Source organism: Simochromis diagramma, unplaced genomic scaffold (assembly GCF_900408965.1).
Source record: "Simochromis diagramma unplaced genomic scaffold, fSimDia1.1 OVJJ01000343.1, whole genome shotgun sequence".
Lineage (NCBI taxonomy): Eukaryota > Metazoa > Chordata > Actinopteri > Cichliformes > Cichlidae > Simochromis > Simochromis diagramma.
Window position 1 is genome coordinate 12,612,867 of NW_024386831.1, and position 18,050 is coordinate 12,630,916.

The following is an 18,050-nucleotide window of genomic DNA, read 5'->3' on the forward strand; positions in this document are numbered from 1 at the left end:
TTCGCTCGCTCAAATATGATGTTTCTTCGGGCTACGAAGTGAGCATCCAATCTCCTTTTAACGGTCTCATAATCGCTCGCCTCTTCGGGAGTCAGATGCAGGGATACCAATATTTCCTCTGCCTGCTCGCCCATAGTGTAGATAAGGGCGTTCACTTGATTTTCGTCCGCTTGCGGGGTGACTTGAAACTGACTCATGACGTCTCTTTTCGCGCAGCTCCTCTCTGGCCGACCTTTAACCTGGCACCGACACCGAAACTTTCCACTTATGCCCAACTAACGTTTCCAGTTGTCTTCTGACACCATGTTCCGTTATTTGAGGTTATGGATGTTATTTGACTGGAGGCATAACTGACAGACACACGAGACGCGCCATTACTCCAATGAGTGTCCTGTATTATTTTTCATCCCCCCCACAACAACAACCAGCAGAAACGTTCCTACCAACAAGCCAGCAGAAACGTTCCTACCATCTAACATTTACCTGATACTACAAGTAACAACGGGCACAGCTGTATAGAAACTCCGTCGTGCTAGCTAGCACGCAGTACGAGTTATCGTTAGCCACCACCGGTCGATCGGCGGCGAGCGATCGTGGGTGGAAGGAGAGACGGCTTACTGAAACGGTTTTTTTTTAGCGAAGGGTCGCTAGCCGGCGGCTAGCTAGCCGGCTAGCCGGCTACATCGTGAGAAATCTCTCGCTAATATGGGATGTTTTGACAAAACGAGCAGATATTTGACGTTTACACACCTACATTCTCACCTGAAAATATCTTAAAAGTTTACTTTGTGACCTAGAAACACAAATAAGAGGAATATATTAAACCAAGTGGCAGCCGCCATTGTTTGACTGGTAGAGGCGTGCTTTGAATTGTGGGATATGCAGTTTTCCACCAAGCATACACCCTTGCCGTTACCGTAACTATTCAATGCTTCGCGCAACCTTAAGAATTCCAATGGTTCCTGAAAGCACCGACGCTGTGCGCGCCGTTGATATTGTCGTCATTACGGTAATCCAAATACTCCCGACATACCACTAGAGTGAGCCAGCACACCACAAATCAAGTTTCCCTTAAGTTTCATTTTCAACTCCCATTCATTCCAATGGGCAAAAACTTGCATTAAAATATTCATATTTAAAAAACTATAGAAGTAATAAACACCAAAAGTCATAGCACACCATTCCTGATCCAGCCGCACAAAATGATATAACATATATGAAGCTTGTGTCAAAACTGTGGGATGAGTTACGCGCGAAAATTTCAGGCTGAAAAAGGAAAATAATAATAATAATAATAATAAGAATAATAAATCCGAGCAATAGTAATAAGTGTGCCTTTTGGCATAGGCACACTTAACTAGAAACCGAAAATTCCAGAAGAAATTTTAAGTGTGCCTATGCTACTGCCAATGAGTGTAGTTTGCCTTTAATGTCGTGCAATTAGTGCAGGTTGCCATTTATAATACTAGGGGGAGCAATATGCAACATGAGCATAGTTTGCTATTTATACCACAAGAGGGAGGGAAATTGAATACAGCTGATTTTCAAGTTAAAGAAAAGTAAGCTGTATTGTGATCTCTGCTATATGCAGTGCAGCATAAAGAGATGAGAGAAAGATGCTCCAGTTACACCATTACAAAAGAAGTTAATAGATATAAAAGAAATTATGTTTAAGTCTGAGGTGTTCAAGAGAAGTTACAATTTAGATTTTACAGTTTTGAGTCGTTTAAAGTGAACAGTTTAACAGATTGTAAACCAAAGTAAGTTTTCTTAGTAGAAAAAAAAAGTCCATTAAGTGGTATTCAATTTGTATTTCAAAGGTATTTTAATGTGAAAAGGGAAAATTATGCAAATTATGAAATTTCCCCTTGTGGGACTAATAAAGGTATCTTATCTTATTCAAACTATATTTTGTACAAATACCATTTACAATAATGTATTCCATTTAAACATGATATTTAGATTGTGGTAAACAGCAAAGCAATATAAAAAGGAAAAAGGAAACCATTCAAGTAACTTTATATTATGAACCAAAGAGTAAGGCAAAAGTATAAATGAAAAGCATACAAGCATTAATGTATATAGATAAACCCAACAATCATATGACCCCCTATGAGCAAGCACTTTGGCGACAGTGGGAAGGAAAAACTCCCTTTTGACAGGAAGAAACCTCCGGCAGAACCAGGCTCAGGGAGGGGCAGCCATCTGCCGCGACCGGTTGGGGTGAGATGTAAACAAATCAAAAACTGTCCACAGAGCTACAGGGGGCACACTGGGATCGCAACAGCAGCCATAGAGGGAGACAGATTAGGATGTTCTTTCCAGTACTGAAGTGGGTCGCTTTTCTTATGTGTGCGTTTTTCTCTGAGAGGTAGGTCTCCACTTTAGTTTCTTCTCATGAGGCATTCACGGATACTTCTGGATAAGGGTCATTTGGAAGCAAGAGGTTGGCTGACTTTGCAAAAACAGCTAGAAAACAGATAAAAGCAAAACACAATTTAAAACAAAACAAGAGACATCACAAAGCGCAGGTCTTCAGTTAGCGAACTGGCAGGTCATGATGTTCTAATAAATAATTGCAAAAACAAATGTAACTTTAGAACTAAATAACCCAAAACTAAATTAAAAAGGAAGTAAAAAGGAGAAATTTGTTTAATACTGGTGTCTTTTGATTAAGTAAGTTGCCATGTGAGGTAAAACCACATGTGGCTGTAATTTGGTGGCCTGTATATAGTTCCAATCAAAGCGTATAGTTGGCTTAAATGGGTTTAATACTGGTGTCTTTTGATCACTTGACTGTATATAAACCTGTTGAACAAAAGATGCATTTTAATTTCACTATACCTGCCCATCCTTGTAGCTGGTTTCTAGAAGAGTGGCACAGTTTCAACATCAGTGTAGGGCTTCTCCACTGCCTTCACTGGACAGAACACATCTGAGGAGTTATGAATGAATGGATGACTTAATGAATGGATGAGATTATAGTTTGTTTTAAACACTATCAATATCAAATGTTACAATATAAAGAAAGAAACAAAAAAAAAAATACAAATGACCTGTTATGGCAGGGATCCCATCAGGTGCAGTTGCAGTCTTTCTGTTCACGTTTCTGGTCAGCTCTTCAATGGATGACAGCACATCAGCAGTCTTATCTATGAGCTCCCACTGGTGAGCTGTCAGTGTTGCTGGTAGAGTGTGCTCAGAAAAACTCCCTTTTGACAGGAAGAAATTTCCGGCAGAACCAGGCTCAGGGAGGTGCAGCCATCTGCCGCGACCGGTTGGGGTGAGATGTAATCAAATCAAAAACTGTCCACAGAGCTACAGGGGGCACACTGGGATCGCAACAGCAGCCATAGAGGGAGACAGATTAGGATGTTCTTTCCAGTACTGAAGTGGGTCGCTTTTCTTATGTGTGCGTTTTTCTGAGAGGTAGGTCTCCACTTTAGTTTCTGCTGATGAGGCACTCACGGATACTTCTGGATAAGGGTCATTTGGAAGCAAGAGGTTGGCTGACTTTGCGAAAACAGCTAGAAACAGATAAAAGCAAAACACAATTTAAAACAATAAAACGAGACATCACAAAGTGCAGGTCTTCAGTTAGCGAACTGGCAAGTCATGAAGTTCTAATAAATAATTGCAAAAACAAATGTAACTTTAGAACTAAATTACCCAAAACTAAATTAAAAAGTAAAAAAACAAATTGGCTTAATACTGGTGTCTTTTGATCAATTGACTGTATGTAAACCTGTTGAACAAAAGGTGCATTTTAATTTCACTATACCTGCCCATCCTTGTAGCTGGTTTCTAGAAGAGTGGCACAGTTTCAACATCAGTGTAGGGCTTCTCCACTGCCTTCACTGGACAGAACACATCTGAGGAGTTATGAATGAATGGATGACTTAATGAATGGATGAGATTATAGTTTGTTTCAAACACTATCAATATCAAATGTTACAATTTAAAGAAAGAAACAAAAATACAATTACCTGTTATGGCAGGGATCCCATCAGGTGCAGTTGCAGTTTTTCTGTTCACGTTTCTGGTCAGCTCTTCAATGGATGACAGCACATCAGCAGTCTTATCTATGAGCTCCCACTGGTGAGCTGTCAGTGTTGCTGGTAGAGCGTGCTCAGTCGCAAAGACATGAAGATCACGTTTTGGTTGCAGTAGGCTTCGCACCACGTAGAGGCTGGTGTTCTGTTGTGTCTGCGTATAAGAGAACATGATTGACTTTATTTTTCAACAAATTCGGTTCAGAGTGTATAGGAATTAATAAAGTAGAAGTACATTAAAGAATGTTACAAGAGGACTCACCTGTACTTCTTGTTGTAGATGCTGATATCCATATTTAGGTCCATCTGTATGACTTCTAGCCGAGAGTAGGCCAATAGGGAGTGACACTTGGCAAGTCCATATCCCTCATACCCTTGCAGTCATTTTGTGTTAGTGAATAACACAATAAATGGGGTTATGATAACTGTGATATGTATTCAGAACACCTGATTGGAGGCAGGCGTATGGCTGTGATATGTAAATGTGATCAATCAATGTGTGTTTTTCGGTAGTTGCAGCAGTAATCAGTTGTGCATATCCTCTTGACTGCAACAGTTCTTGGATGGGTTTTTTTCCTCTGCTCATAAGGTCCTCATTGAAGTCTCCACAAACAATAATTGGTTGGTGATTCATCATTTCCAACGAGTCCAAAAGACATTGCATTTGTGGTAAAAACCTCACATGGCTGTAATTTGGTGGCCTGTATACAGTTGCTATCAAAGCTGTAACTGGCGATTCAACCTTGACAACAACAAATTCAAGGTCAGTCACATTTTGCAGGTATTTTCGGGACTCTGCTGTAAGAATTGTGTTGTAGTAAATTGCAACTCCACCGCCATTTACCTTTGCCATGTCTGTATGATTTGTGTAAGAGACGTGTCTGTTGCGTGTGGCCATGTTGTATTGTTCCAGCTGGAAGCGGGGAGAAACCGATGATCCAGACAAGTGTGTTTCTGTTATACATAAAACATCAGCAAGGCTGAGTTCATGGTGGCATCTCATGTCCTCCATGTGAGTTGGGAGACCTTGTGCATTATGATGGATAATTGTCAACGTGGGGACTGTGGGATCTACTGATTTTAAGAATTGCAACAGTGGTCTTGCATTCTCAAATGATGCATGTCTCATATTTTTGAGTGCATCTGTGATGGCAGGATCAGCATAGATTTTCTTTTCATCAAAGTCTGTGATGTACAGTCCTTTAAGTGAGGTTGTGCGGCTGAGTGCAACATAGGCCATTCCAGGTTCAAAAACACGCTTCAAGCATACTACTGCTGATTCCATTGTCATGCCTTGTACTTTGTGAGCTGTACATGCAAAGGCCAACTTCATTGGAAATTGCCTGCGAACCACTCCTTTTTTACTTGTGCATTCTTCACATTTCTCAATATACACAAGATTGTCTGAGGATCCTTGTATTTTTCTGCGAAATTTTTGCCCAGAATTTTCATTGTCCAGCGTGAGTCCAATGAGATTCACAGTTTTTGGTCCATCCTGTGTGGCTGTCACAATGTTCGTGATTGTTCCAAATGTCCCATTAACAAGCCCATCTTCAACATCCAAATTTCTGATAATCATAACACGCACTCCAGGTGCAGCTTGTATGTTATCAGGTAAATCTCCTTTGTTGCCTTTCATCATTTCTGCCAGGAGGACCATCTCACCCGTTCGTGGGTCTTTTCTGTAGTCTTCTGCCTGAATATTTATGATATCAGAATGAAGAGCAGTTACAGTTGCTGAATTGTGTTTGTCGACCTCTTTGTTTGTAGCATAAATGTGTAATACATTAGATGGACAGTCTTTTATGTCATGGATAGCCTGTGTGAGCAAGGCTTTGTCATCGGCTTCAAGAGAATCTGTTTTTTGCTTCACTCTTATCCTGTTCAGAACTTCAGCAAAAGAATGATCATCTTTCTGTCGCATGATTTCTGTCAGGTTGACCATGTGGAAATAGTCTTTCCAGAGATCAAGGACATTGTCCTCGTACACACAGAGTGGTTTGGCTTTTCCAAGGGGTGGCAGCTGGTAAAAGTCTCCTACTGCAAGGATAGACATCCCACCAAAAGGTTTCTTGTTTCCTTTGATCTGCTGAAGTCTCCAGTGGATGTAGGCAAAAAGGTCTTTAGAAACCATAGATATCTCATCAATGATCAGAATCTCTGCATTTGAAAGTGAAGCTCTCACTTCATCCAGTGCATTCCCCAGTCCCTGATAAGGCGGTTTTAAAGATCTTGGCAGCTTTAGCAGAGAGTGCAGTGTTTTCCCAGATATGTTAAAAGCTGCAGTGCCAGTAAATGCAGTCAGCAGTACTGCAGGGTAGGACATGTCTGCTTGGTCTCGGAATCTGGGGAGTTGGTGCAAAATCTTTGTTGCCTCCTCATATATGCACTTGATAACATGTGATTTTCCACAGCCAGCTCCTCCAGAGACAAAATAAAAGAACTGCTCAGGACAGTGACCCCACACAAGTTTGAAACACCACTCACGCACTGCGTAGAATATGGATGCTTGGGTTTCATTCAGACTTTGGTACATTTTTCTGACAAAGTCTGGGCTCAGCTTTGGTGCTATGATTGCTGGCATGGTTCCACTGCTGCTACCACTGACTTGGTAGTCAGGAACAATGTCCATTTCATTTTCGTCAGTGTCATGTCTGGATTGTCGTTGGGCCACACACTCTAAACGATCTACTTCAACCTCAGGTGCAAAGGTGTTCCATGCATTGATAAGTGGGCCTTGTTGTTCAATCTGTTCCAGTGCCCTTTCCATTGTTTTGCCATGGCCTTCATAACGCTTTTTGTTAAAGGTAACAATTGGCCGTACTGCAAAACCATGTTTTCGTCCACTTTTGTAGAACTGCTCGGATGTGGGGTATTCTGTGTTTTTAAGGTCATCATTTGATCGATGTGGATAATAAAGTTTTAGTAGTCTGCTATAAAACTTTTCTGGTTGTTTCTTTTCTGAGAACCGAGGATATCTGATTATTGCAGGTTTCCCTCTTGTTCTTTTTTGAATATAACCCATGTTATTCAAAAGAGGGATGGCATTTTTGGACTCTGTTTGACGGCCGTAGAGAATCCTGTACTCTGAAGCAAATTCACCCAAACACATTCTTTCAAAGTCAGGTGTTCTGGGTCTGTTTGCATATTTTTCTGGCAATCCGGACATCCACACATTTTCATCATCTGGTGCCATGCTCTGCAACCTGCTCATCGGGAGACTCATTTTCAGGGCATCATCATCAGTCTGTATGAAGACCACACTGCGTGAACACTTTTTTAGTGGCAGGCTGCATGTCCTTGCCACGGATTCTTGGGCACTGACTTCTCTGTGTTTAGCATATGCCTGCATTATCTGTTTCATTTCATCTCTTTCATTGACATTGGACTTTTTTACTTCCTGGATGACGCCATTAAGAAATTGTGTCATCTCAAATTCAGGTTTAGAGACATAAGACATCATGTACATCAGGCAGCTGTAGTCATCAATGACATATTGGATGTCCATGTTGGCATTCCAGGCCCTCAGCAGATCTGCATTGTATGCATTCACCCAGCAGTCATTAGGTTCACGTTGTAAGAGGATGACATGACCATTGCTTAAATTGAAGACACAATCCAAGTATTGTTCATAAGTTAATTTGCATTTGTGAAGCAGCTCAGACAAGTCTTCAAACGAGGAATTTGGGTCGCAGAGCAAATCTCTCAATGGCTGGAGTTTTTCTTTGGCCTCTTTCATTTTTTTTGCGAGAGCCATTCGTCTGTTCTTTTGCTTTTCATTTGTGCCTTTCTCCTTACTTGTGCTATGCTGCTTATCATTGTGATCATCATCATCATCATCTGGGCTTGGGAAAGTAATCATTGTTTGGTCTACGGGTAGTTTGGGGAATCCAAACCTACATGACACATTACCTTTTTTACAGGATCTGGAGTGATTTCTGCTGTGGACTTGAACCTCAGACACAATTTTGTGAAGTTCAGGATCGGCGTTTTGGTCAGGCATCTTACATGTTATGTACTTGTCAATAAATTTGTACACGTGGTCTTCAAGGTCGCTTCCAAATTCAGGTGCATCTTTGACCCAAACCAGTAAATGGATATGAGGGCTACCTCTGGCCTGAAACTCCACTCGATAAAAGTAATCTTCTACTTCACCGATGGGCTGTGCTGGGGACAGGATCAGTGTTGTCATTAGTGCATCAACTCTTTTTTCAAACAATCGCATCACAGTGACAGGGTTGCTTCGGAGAATTTCACACTTTGTGTTCCAGTCAAGTTGTGAAAAATCCACCTGTTCACCTTGTTGAGTTTTTATGACCTCAACAACCTCAGGCCATCTCATTTCAGCAGCTGAAAATGTCAGGAAAAAAGTTGGCTTTCCTAACTGTCTGACCATAGCATGTAGGTCTTTCAGTGCCTTCTCCCAATAGGCTGGAGTACCTCTCAGAGGTTTCATGAAGCGTGTTGCGTCTTTGTTATTTATCAGTTTCTCCACTTCGTCTTTATTTTGAAGCATTCTGTTAGAAATTTTACGCCCATCCTTGGTGATTGCCTTTCCTTTGCGCAATTGGATGGACATGCTGTTTGTAGCCATGTGTGTTTCTGTTACAAACTGTGCAAAGAATAGGTAGCTTTGGTCAGTTGCAAACCGTGTGTCTGCAGAGAACAGCCGTGTATTAAAATACATGCTTGGGGAAAGTTTAACTTGTCTGGCTTCATCTAATGTGTTCTGTCCAGTTGGGAACTGCACAGGAAAGGCCATGGCTTCAAGTTTAGGAACAGAGAAGAAGCCAACAGGTCTATTTCCTTGCGCGGGTGCAATGCTAAATATTCCTTCACCATATGATAAAATGTCCTGTGCTATATCTGGTGGTTGCATACAGGTGTCTAGAACAAGACCAGGTCGAAGTTCTTCCTTTTCTTTCTCCATATCTTGTAAGGGGTCTTCATTTGACTGTTCAGGCTCCATTAGTTGGTTTACATCATGACATGGCTCAAGCAGTCCAGCTGTTGTATCCTCAGTGGTTCTTCTTTCTGGTACAATTTGCTGGTCGAAGTTTCTAGGCAGTGCATCTTGAATATCTGCATCAGCAGTGTCATGTTCCGTCTCGATTATCTGATTACTTGTGGGATCAGCAAAAGTAGCTTCATCATCAATAGATACATCTTTGTATTCTGAATGCATCTCTTTTAGCTTTGATAATCCCGCTAACACGTTCTTCATGTTTACAGTGTAGAAGTGTTGGTAACCTTTGAATCTAATGTGTCTCTTCAGTTGTACCTGCAGGAGCTGGGCTTCACTGTTAGGTCTGGGAAGACAGTTTACTGTGGTTTCCACATCCGATGGTACACAAACAACAGCCCCATGTACGGCTCTTTGCTGTCCTTTTGGTAATGCAATTATTTTTGCAAACGGGAGAATTTTAGCAGTCAGTTGTCGTTCTAGTACATTTAATCGACTCAGTTCAATTGGAATGGTTGCTAGTGCTAAATTGTTTGCTACTGCGACAGATGGCATCTTGCCTCTTTGTAGGTGGTTGTCACAGTTGTAGCAAATCCACTCTTCCATTCTTTGTTTTGGGAAAGTACAATTAGCTGAGCATTCCCTGTCACAAACATGGACAAATTTTCCTGTCAAGCAAGTGGCAACAATGTTACTATTAGTAACATACTTTGATCTTTTGCAGTGTTTAACTTGATTAGGAAACAGAGTTCTGTGGCACACTGTACAGACATGGGTGGGTCCTAACTGAATGGCTTCACGGAAAGCTAATGTGGCTGCTTGCATCACACTGTTCACTACAAGCTGGGGCTGTGCTTCAGACTGTGGACCCTGCTGGAACTGTGTTACTAGTCGTCTGTATTTCTTCTTTATTCTCTGTGCACACAACTTTTTATAAATGGCAAAAGATGCAGTGGTAGCCATTTTGTGTCTCTGGTACTGGGCACAGCGCTGTATATGGTGCAGTCTGAATTGTGAGTCATTGTGATACCTGGCATAAAGTGATTTTTTCTGTTTGTGCCTGTAGTTTGGATCAGATGCATATTTTGTTCTTATGTATGCACTCTTCCTTTCTCTGACATGATCCTCTCTGTATTTCTGGCCCATGTATTTTTTCATTCTGCTTCGAAAGTCAGTATCCGTGTTGTACCTTTGGACCAGATATTGCTTCTGTCTGGTTCGAAAGTCAGTATCCGTGTTGTACCTTTGGACCAGATATTGCTTCTGTCTGGTTCGAAAGTCAGTATCCGTGTTGTACCTTTGGACCAGATATTGCTTCTGTCTGGTTTGAAAGTCAGTATCCGTGTTGTACCTTTGGACCAGATATTGCTTCTGTCTGGTTTGAAAGTCAGTATCCGTGTTGTACCTTTGGACCAGATATTGCTTCTGTCTGGTTTGAAAGTCAGTATCCGTGTTGTACCTTTGGACCAGATATTGCTTCTGTCTGGTTTTAAAGCTGGTATCCGTGTTGTACTTGTGAACCACATATTTTTTCTGTCTGATTTGAAAGTCGGGATCCGCAGTATATCTTCTGATAATGTAGTCTCTCATTTTTTGTTGAAAATGACGATCACTTTGGTATCTCTTCACCTTGCAGGCTTTTACTTTTTCTTGAATATGAGGATTTGCGTAATATTTTTTGGCTGATAACAGTCTTTGTTTACGGTAATGACAGTTTTCAGCATATTGAGTTTTCATAGCCTGTAATCTTTTCATTCGAAATTCACGACAGGAGGCATATCGTTCTCTGTTGTGTCTTTTTTTGTTTGTCTTCTTTGCCACTTCTTCAGTTGAAGATTTGTCTTTAGCTTTTACATACTCCCTCTGACTTGTTTGAGCTTGATGAATAGCTTTCCGACGTCGTCGTTTATTTAATTTGCTCACATTTCTTGCTGTTCGGGGGGTTTTAGCCATTTTGTCATCTGGTGAGTTTAAAGTATTGTCTAACATCGTCATGTGGGTTTTGGCTGATTCTGGTTCAGGCATTTGCGCAGTGGGATTCGTGATTTGTGGTTCATCATTTTGTGTTGATGATGTAGCTGTAGCTCCTGGTGTTGCCTGAGTTGACTGTCCAGGGGGTTCCGTGTGAGTGCTGACTGTTTTGAAAGAAACAGGCACAAACTCATATCGTGCATGCTTGCCTTGATTTTGAAAAAGGTTATGCACGTGGGTGATCAGGTCATTCACATGAGTGAAAGTGAGCATGACTGCTGTTCCATTTGGCTGACGTAAACCCGCTGCACTTCTTGAATGTGAATCAAATAATCCATACCTCCCAGATTTGTCACGGAAAACCGCAATGCACTCAGGTGAGACCATGAGCAAAGCAAAGTTCACATCTGTTGACAGACATACAAGGCGACTAGCAAGAGGCAACCACCACTCTGTTCTTTGAGGACTGTTCTCTGCTGCTGCCACATATCCATAACTTACGTCATCCATTTTCACACTGTAGACATTTATGTCAGTATGAAGTTCTTTGGGCAGGTCCTCCATGGTCAGATGATCGTGTGTATAACGCTTCTCCTGCAGAAGATTTGTTTTAATCCAACAGTAGAGTGCATCTCCCTGTTCAAGGACCTTATCAAGTATGGCTGTGTTGAACTGGTATTCCTCATTAAGGTAGGCCAGGAATGTGAGGGCATTACATGTGCACTGATGATTTTGAGAGAATTCTGGGTACCTTTCATCACTCTGACAATGAGTTGCACTGACACTCCAAAAGGGCCGAACTGTGTTGCTCTGTAGCTCCTCCGTCAGTAGGTCTTCATTTGTGTCATGGAAAGGCTGATCAAGAAATGCAAAGGTGACACATATTATTGTTAAACATTTTATGATATGTGTTTCAAGGTTGAGCAACAATAAAATACATTTAAGTGTTGCTGCAATAATGTAGAAAAATGTTGTGTTTTTATTTTTTTAAGTGTCAACGACTGAACGTAGTGTAAAGCGCTTTGGGAGCCTTGGAGACTAAGTAAAGTGCTATACAAATACAGGCCATTTACCATTTTTAATTATGTTAAAATAATTAAGCAATGTTCAGGCAAATTAATCCAAATTATATCACTCATCAATCATAGTATAGCATAATCTGAAGATAAACAGCATCAGATATGCCAGAAAGAGAAAGGCAGAAAGACAGTGACAGGAACAGTGAGAGTGAGTGAGAGAGAGCAGAGGTGGGAAGTAAAAATGACAAATATTTTAGATATCTGTAATTTGCTTGAGTGCTGTTTTTTTTTTTAATGACCTTTAACAAAGGTCATATCTGTACCTTCTGCTCCTCATATTTTCAAAGCAGTTAATTTCTTTCAGTATAACACATTATTTTAGGTTGCTGCGGGCCTTCAAACATCAACTAAATTGCAGCCTAAATACAAATATATGAAAGGAAATCCTGTTTATGTATTATTCGTAAGAGGATCTCAGATGCTCTTAAATTAGATGTAATTCGTTCACTAATTTCAGATTAAACCAGATGGTTCTGTACATGTGCCATAAAAACACGTTTCATAGTTGTGTTACATTTTGTAAAGAAATTACACAAAATTCAGTTACAGGTTAAATGTGATTGAAACAGAATACACTGACATCCATCTTGATAAAAGATGAGTGTCACAAAGCCATGTTTGTATTTATTTGCACTGCTTTTCACTGTGGATGTCAATTTATGTGAAGCTTAAAGTATTAAATGGTATAAACGTTTTTTTCTGAACAATATATACATATATAGAAATAGCTAAATAGACAGAAATAGTTGTTGAGATGTCTGCATTTTAGGAATCTGAAGAAAGAAATTTACAAATGTACATGTTTAGTCTAACATTTTAATATATTTAGTACGAGTTAGCAAGCATACTTAAGGTGAAAGACTAAATATCAACCCCGGTGATTATACAGCAAAGATCACATGTATACTAATTTGTTATAGACATTTGTGGACATACCTTTGTAAGTGGAGAATTTGATGCCGTGTGGAAATCATCAGTTGCCCAGACTCGTTTTGCTGGTGGACGAGTGTCTGAAATCTGATAATGGGTTACATACAGTTAATCAAAATTATAAAAACCTACTAACAGAGTTGAAACGGAGTGTAACACTGGATACTTTAAAGAAAACATGAAACAGTAGTGATTACTAAACTTACAATAAAAAATAAAAAAGCAATAAAAAAAATCCCAGCTGTTTGCATAACTACTAAGAGATTTGAAAGTGAGTGTAACTTTAGAAACTTTAACGAAAATATGGAACAGTAGTGGTTACGTAACTAACAAAGGGGATACAACAAAATTCTTGCTTGCATAATGCTAACATGTAACCATATGTCTTTAACATTTAATGGTAATGTAACTGTCCACTATAAATCCTTAATGGGGGAAGACGTTTTTTTAAATTTACCTTGCTGCCTGGAGGACATAAGGAGGTGGGTCTATTCTCCGTTACCAAGGACAACCTGGCTGGTGCTGTCTGCTAACCCAGGAAAAACAGTATATAATGTTAAGACATTAAGTGACCTGACACATTAATTCCACTCTAAAATGCAATGCATGGCATGAACTGGTATGCCAGTTGGGTAACAGATCGTTTTTCTAGTGGACGTGTATCTGAAATCTGATGAGAGGTTATGTACAGTTAGTCAAAATTATAAAACCTACTAACAGATTTGAAACAGAATGGAATATTTGATACTGAACAGTAGTGGTTACTAAACTTACAAAGCAATAAAAAAAAAAATCCCTGCTGTTTGCATAATGCTGAGATGTAACCATGAATATGTCTATAACATGTAATTGTCTGTTGTAAATTCTTAATAGAGGAATATTTTTTGATATTTACCTTGATACCTGGGGAACATAAGGAGGTGGGTCTATCCTGTGTTTCCAAGGATAACCTTGCTGGTGCTATCTGCTAACCCGGGAAAAAGGGTATAGAAGACATTAAGTGACCTGACACATTCATTTCATTTAAATGCTCTGCATACCATGCACTGTTATGCCAGTTGTGTGACATTATAACAAACAATCCTAAACTGTATGGGTAGGTGTTCTTAACTGTCTCAAACGTGTTTCGAAAACTGTTCAACTGTCTGTGATCACTACCATATCTTCATTACCTGGTCAGATGGAAAACTACTGACTGCCTCATCTTGGTTGTGGCCAGTGAGCATTGGGACAGCAGGATCGACCAGGTCAAGTGGTTTCCAGCGCTTCTTTTGTGCCTGGGATCTTTTATTTTTTCTCGGCATCTGGTAGAATGTCAGCAGAAAAACAGAATATTAATTGTTGGCATTTCAAGCATGTGATCAGACCCAGCTTTCATTTTAAGTCAAGCATAATAACCAGGTAGCTGCATCGGTAGCCAAAAGACTTTACAATGCAGTAAATCGACAAACAGTAAATGAATCAAAAATTCTGATGTATACCAGCAATTTTTTTATTTTAACCCTCTGATACACAAGATGACTACAAGAACCAAAAAAAAAATAAATAAAAAAAAAAAATCTCTCTTTTCTTTAAATAGACATATTGATAGTGTCACTACCCGGTCTTAAGGCTTTGTTAAGTAAAGGTCCATAACAGTTTGTATATTGTAATTGGGAAAGTGATTACCTTGAAAGTTGGGAGGCAGATTTGTTGACCACGACAATTACTCCGTTTTGGTGTACAGCAATTGGGAAAGTAATTACCTTGCAAAGCTGGGAGGCAGTGTTGTTGCTGGGGCGCTGGTAGAATGCCAGCAGCAAGCAAACCCAGATGTTCACAGCTCCTACTTAACACCTTAAACTTTCCAAACAAATCTTACAAGAACATTTGGCAAAGTGATTGGCTTGCAAACCTAGGAGACAGTCTTGTTGCCCACAACAGTTTTGTTATAGAGTAATTGGAATATTGGGTACCTTGCAAGGCTGACAGGCAGTCTCGTTGCTGGGAGGCGGTCTTGTTGCTGGGGCTCTGGCAAAATGCCAGCAGCAAGCAGACCCAGATGGTCACAGCTCCTATTTAACACCTTAAACTTTGCAAACAAATCTCACAAGAACAATTAGCAAACTGATTGGCTTGTAAAGCTGAAATGTAGCCTTGTACTGTATGGTTGAAATGTCCCACTGAGAGACAAAGAGGAACTTTACTCCCTTCCAAACAGTAAAGTTCCTCTTTGTCTCTTTGTTTTAATTACAAACAACGGCTCTGGAATAAAATGGCATCCAGCGCTAAACACACCAATTTTCTAGATATCAGCTGAACACACACATAGAAAATATAAGGGGGGCACTTACCTTGGCTGAAGCAAGAGTTGAGGTGTTAAAGGCTGCTGTAGTTAACGCCTTATAAAAACAGAAAAAGAGGTGTGAAACGCGGCTACAACGAAGCTATTGTTTTGGACGCGGCGACAGTCGCCACTTAAAAGTTTTAATTACAAACGATACCTCTGGAATAAAGTGACATCCAAGTGCTAACCACACCATCATTTTGTAGATATCAGCGTCCAGACACAGAAAATCACTTTCAAAGTCATTTTCAAGCCGGAGAGGCTTACCTATGCTCAATATCCGCTAGCTAGCCACCACCGAGACAAAGGGCGTGAAATGCGATCGCCAAGATACACATACAAAAAAAAATCACTTCGCTTCTTAAAAGTTTTAATTACAAACGATACCTCTGGAATAAAGTGACATCCAAGTGCTAACCACACCATCATTTTGTAGATATCAGCGTCCAGACACAGAAAATCACTTTCAAAGTCATTTTCAAGCCGGAGAGGCTTACCTATGCTCAATATCCGCTAGCTAGCCACCACCGAGACAAAGGGCGTGAAATGCGATCGCCAAGATACACATACAAAAAAAAAAAATCACTTCGCTTCTTAAAAGTTTTAATTACAAACGATACCTCTGGAATAAAGTGACATCCAAGTGCTAACCACACCATCATTTTATAGATATCAGCGTCCAGACACAGAAAATCACTTTCAAAGTCATTTTCAAGCCGGAGAGGCTTACCTATGCTCAATATCCGCTAGCTAGCCACCACCGAGACAAAGGGCGTGAAATGCGATCGCCAAGATACACATACAAAAAAAAATCACTTCGCTTCTTAAAAGTTTTAATTACAAACGATACCTCTGGAATAAAGTGACATCCAAGTGCTAACCACACCATCATTTTGTAGATATCAGCGTCCAGACACAGAAAATCACTTTCAAAGTCATTTTCAAGCCGGAGAGGCTTACCTATGCTCAATATCCGCTAGCTAGCCACCACCGAGACAAAGGGCGTGAAATGCGATCGCCAAGATACACATACAAAAAAAAAAAATCACTTCGCTTCTTAAAAGTTTTAATTACAAACGATACCTCTGGAATAAAGTGACATCCAAGTGCTAACCACACCATCATTTTGTAGATATCAGCGTCCAGACACAGAAAATCACTTTCAAAGTCATTTTCAAGCCGGAGAGGCTTACCTATGCTCAATATCCGCTAGCTAGCCACCACCGAGACAAAGGGCGTGAAATGCGATCGCCAAGATACACATACAAAAAAAAATCACTTCGCTTCTTAAAAGTTTTAATTACAAACGATACCTCTGGAATAAAGTGACATCCAAGTGCTAACCACACCATCATTTTGTAGATATCAGCGTCCAGACACAGAAAATCACTTTCAAAGTCATTTTCAAGCCGGAGAGGCTTACCTATGCTCAATATCCGCTAGCTAGCCACCACCGAGACAAAGGGCGTGAAATGCGATCGCCAAGATACACATACAAAAAAAAATCACTTCGCTTCTTAAAAGTTTTAATTACAAACGATACCTCTGGAATAAAGTGACATCCAAGTGCTAACCACACCATCATTTTGTAGATATCAGCGTCCAGACACAGAAAATCACTTTCAAAGTCATTTTCAAGCCGGAGAGGCTTACCTATGCTCAATATCCGCTAGCTAGCTTTAGCAGCGTGCCGAACATGACCACGACAGACAAAGAAATCGCCCAGACAGGCATAAAAAAATCACTTTCAAAGCTAAATTTCAAACAGAGGGAGAGATATGGACTTACCTTGTCAAAGCTTACGCTGTCTTACCGAACACTTCAGAAAATCACGTTCAAAGATCAATTTCAAACCGGAGCCGAAGAGACGCGTGGAAGTCACTTCTAAGGTCAAATTCAAACCCGGAGGAGGGGCGGAGAGACGCGCGCCGTTGATAGTGTCGTCATTGCGTTAATCCAAATAAGGGTAGACAGGCCGTACTACTCCCGACATACCACTAGAGTGAGCCAACACACCACAAATGAAGTTTCAACAGGATAAGTTTCATTTTTACTTCCCATTCATTTCAATGGGAAAAAACTAGCATTAAAATATTCATATTTAAAAAACTATAGAAGTAATAAACACCAAAAGTCATAGCACACCATTCCTGATCCAGCCGCACAAAATGATATAACATATATGAAGCTTGTGTCAAAACTGTGGGATGAGTTACGTGCGAAAATTTCAGGCTGAAAAAGGAAAATAATAATAATAATAATAATAATAAGAATAATAAATCCGAGCAATAGTAATAAGTGTGCCTTTTGGCATAGGCACACTTAATAATAATAAGAATAATAAATCCGAGCAATAGTAATAAGTGTGCCTTTTGGCATAGGCACACTTAAATACACCACAGTGATCCAGTCCTAAAGATCTTGGGCGTGAACAGCACTCCGAAGCCAGAGGTGGTGCTCCAGCAGCTACATGAAGGAAGCAAACAAGCACACTCCATTGACAGATCCATGCTTTACAAAATAGCATTTGAGTGCTATAAGTGTCTAGATCAGTGGCTCTGTGACTCTGGAAATACCACTTACATTTCACAACAAGCGAGTTCATTTCCATTCATCCTCATTGGCGATACATTTGTGAATGTTGATCGTGCAGCTGAGAACGGGCAATTTGAAGCAAAGCCCTATCTCCACGTACTTCCAGCTGCCTTCACAAGCTTCAGGAACCTCTG

The 18,050-nt window shown here is 40.3% G+C and overlaps 1 protein-coding gene across 18 annotated transcripts; it reads right to left on the bottom strand.

The window, feature by feature from the left end:
- Positions 1-1,857: 1,857 nt before the first annotated feature.
- LOC120731114 lies at positions 1,858-17,414 on the bottom strand. 18 transcript variants are annotated; one of them, XR_005695278.1, is made up of 10 exons: positions 17,110-17,414; positions 14,664-15,376; positions 14,168-14,299; positions 13,891-13,962; positions 13,453-13,524; positions 13,002-13,082; positions 4,315-11,841; positions 3,987-4,206; positions 3,782-3,872; positions 3,422-3,527 (listed from the first exon to the last, which is right to left on the bottom strand). XR_005695278.1 is itself a non-coding variant. In XM_040027930.1 (4 exons), the coding sequence occupies exons 1-4, from the start codon at positions 14,297-14,299 to the stop codon at positions 12,972-12,974; spliced, it is 387 nt and encodes a 128-aa protein (XP_039883864.1). In that variant the 5' UTR covers positions 14,300-14,603; the 3' UTR covers positions 12,283-12,971. The 18 variants fall into 18 exon arrangements, 1 of the variants encoding a protein (XP_039883864.1); XR_005695282.1 differs by lacking the exons at positions 14,664-15,376; positions 17,110-17,414 and adding exons at positions 1,858-2,469; positions 2,845-2,935 and having other exon boundaries at positions 3,057-3,857; positions 14,168-14,546; XR_005695279.1 differs by lacking the exons at positions 14,664-15,376; positions 17,110-17,414 and adding exons at positions 1,859-2,469; positions 2,845-2,935 and having other exon boundaries at positions 3,057-3,872; positions 14,168-14,546.
- Positions 17,415-18,050: the final 636 nt, after the last annotated feature.

Coding starts and splice junctions, on each gene's coding strand:
- LOC120731114 (XM_040027930.1), bottom strand. CDS start 14,299: ATGCCGAGAAAAAATAAAAGATCCCAGGCACAAAAGAAGCGCTGGAAA. Junction 13,963..14,167: donor GTAGTTTTCCATCTGACCAG/GTAATGAAGATA, acceptor TTCCCGGGTTAG/CAGATAGCACCAGCAAGGTT. Junction 13,083..13,452: donor TATGTCCTCCAGGCAGCAAG/GTAAATTTAAAA, acceptor ACCCATTATCAG/ATTTCAGACACTCGTCCACC.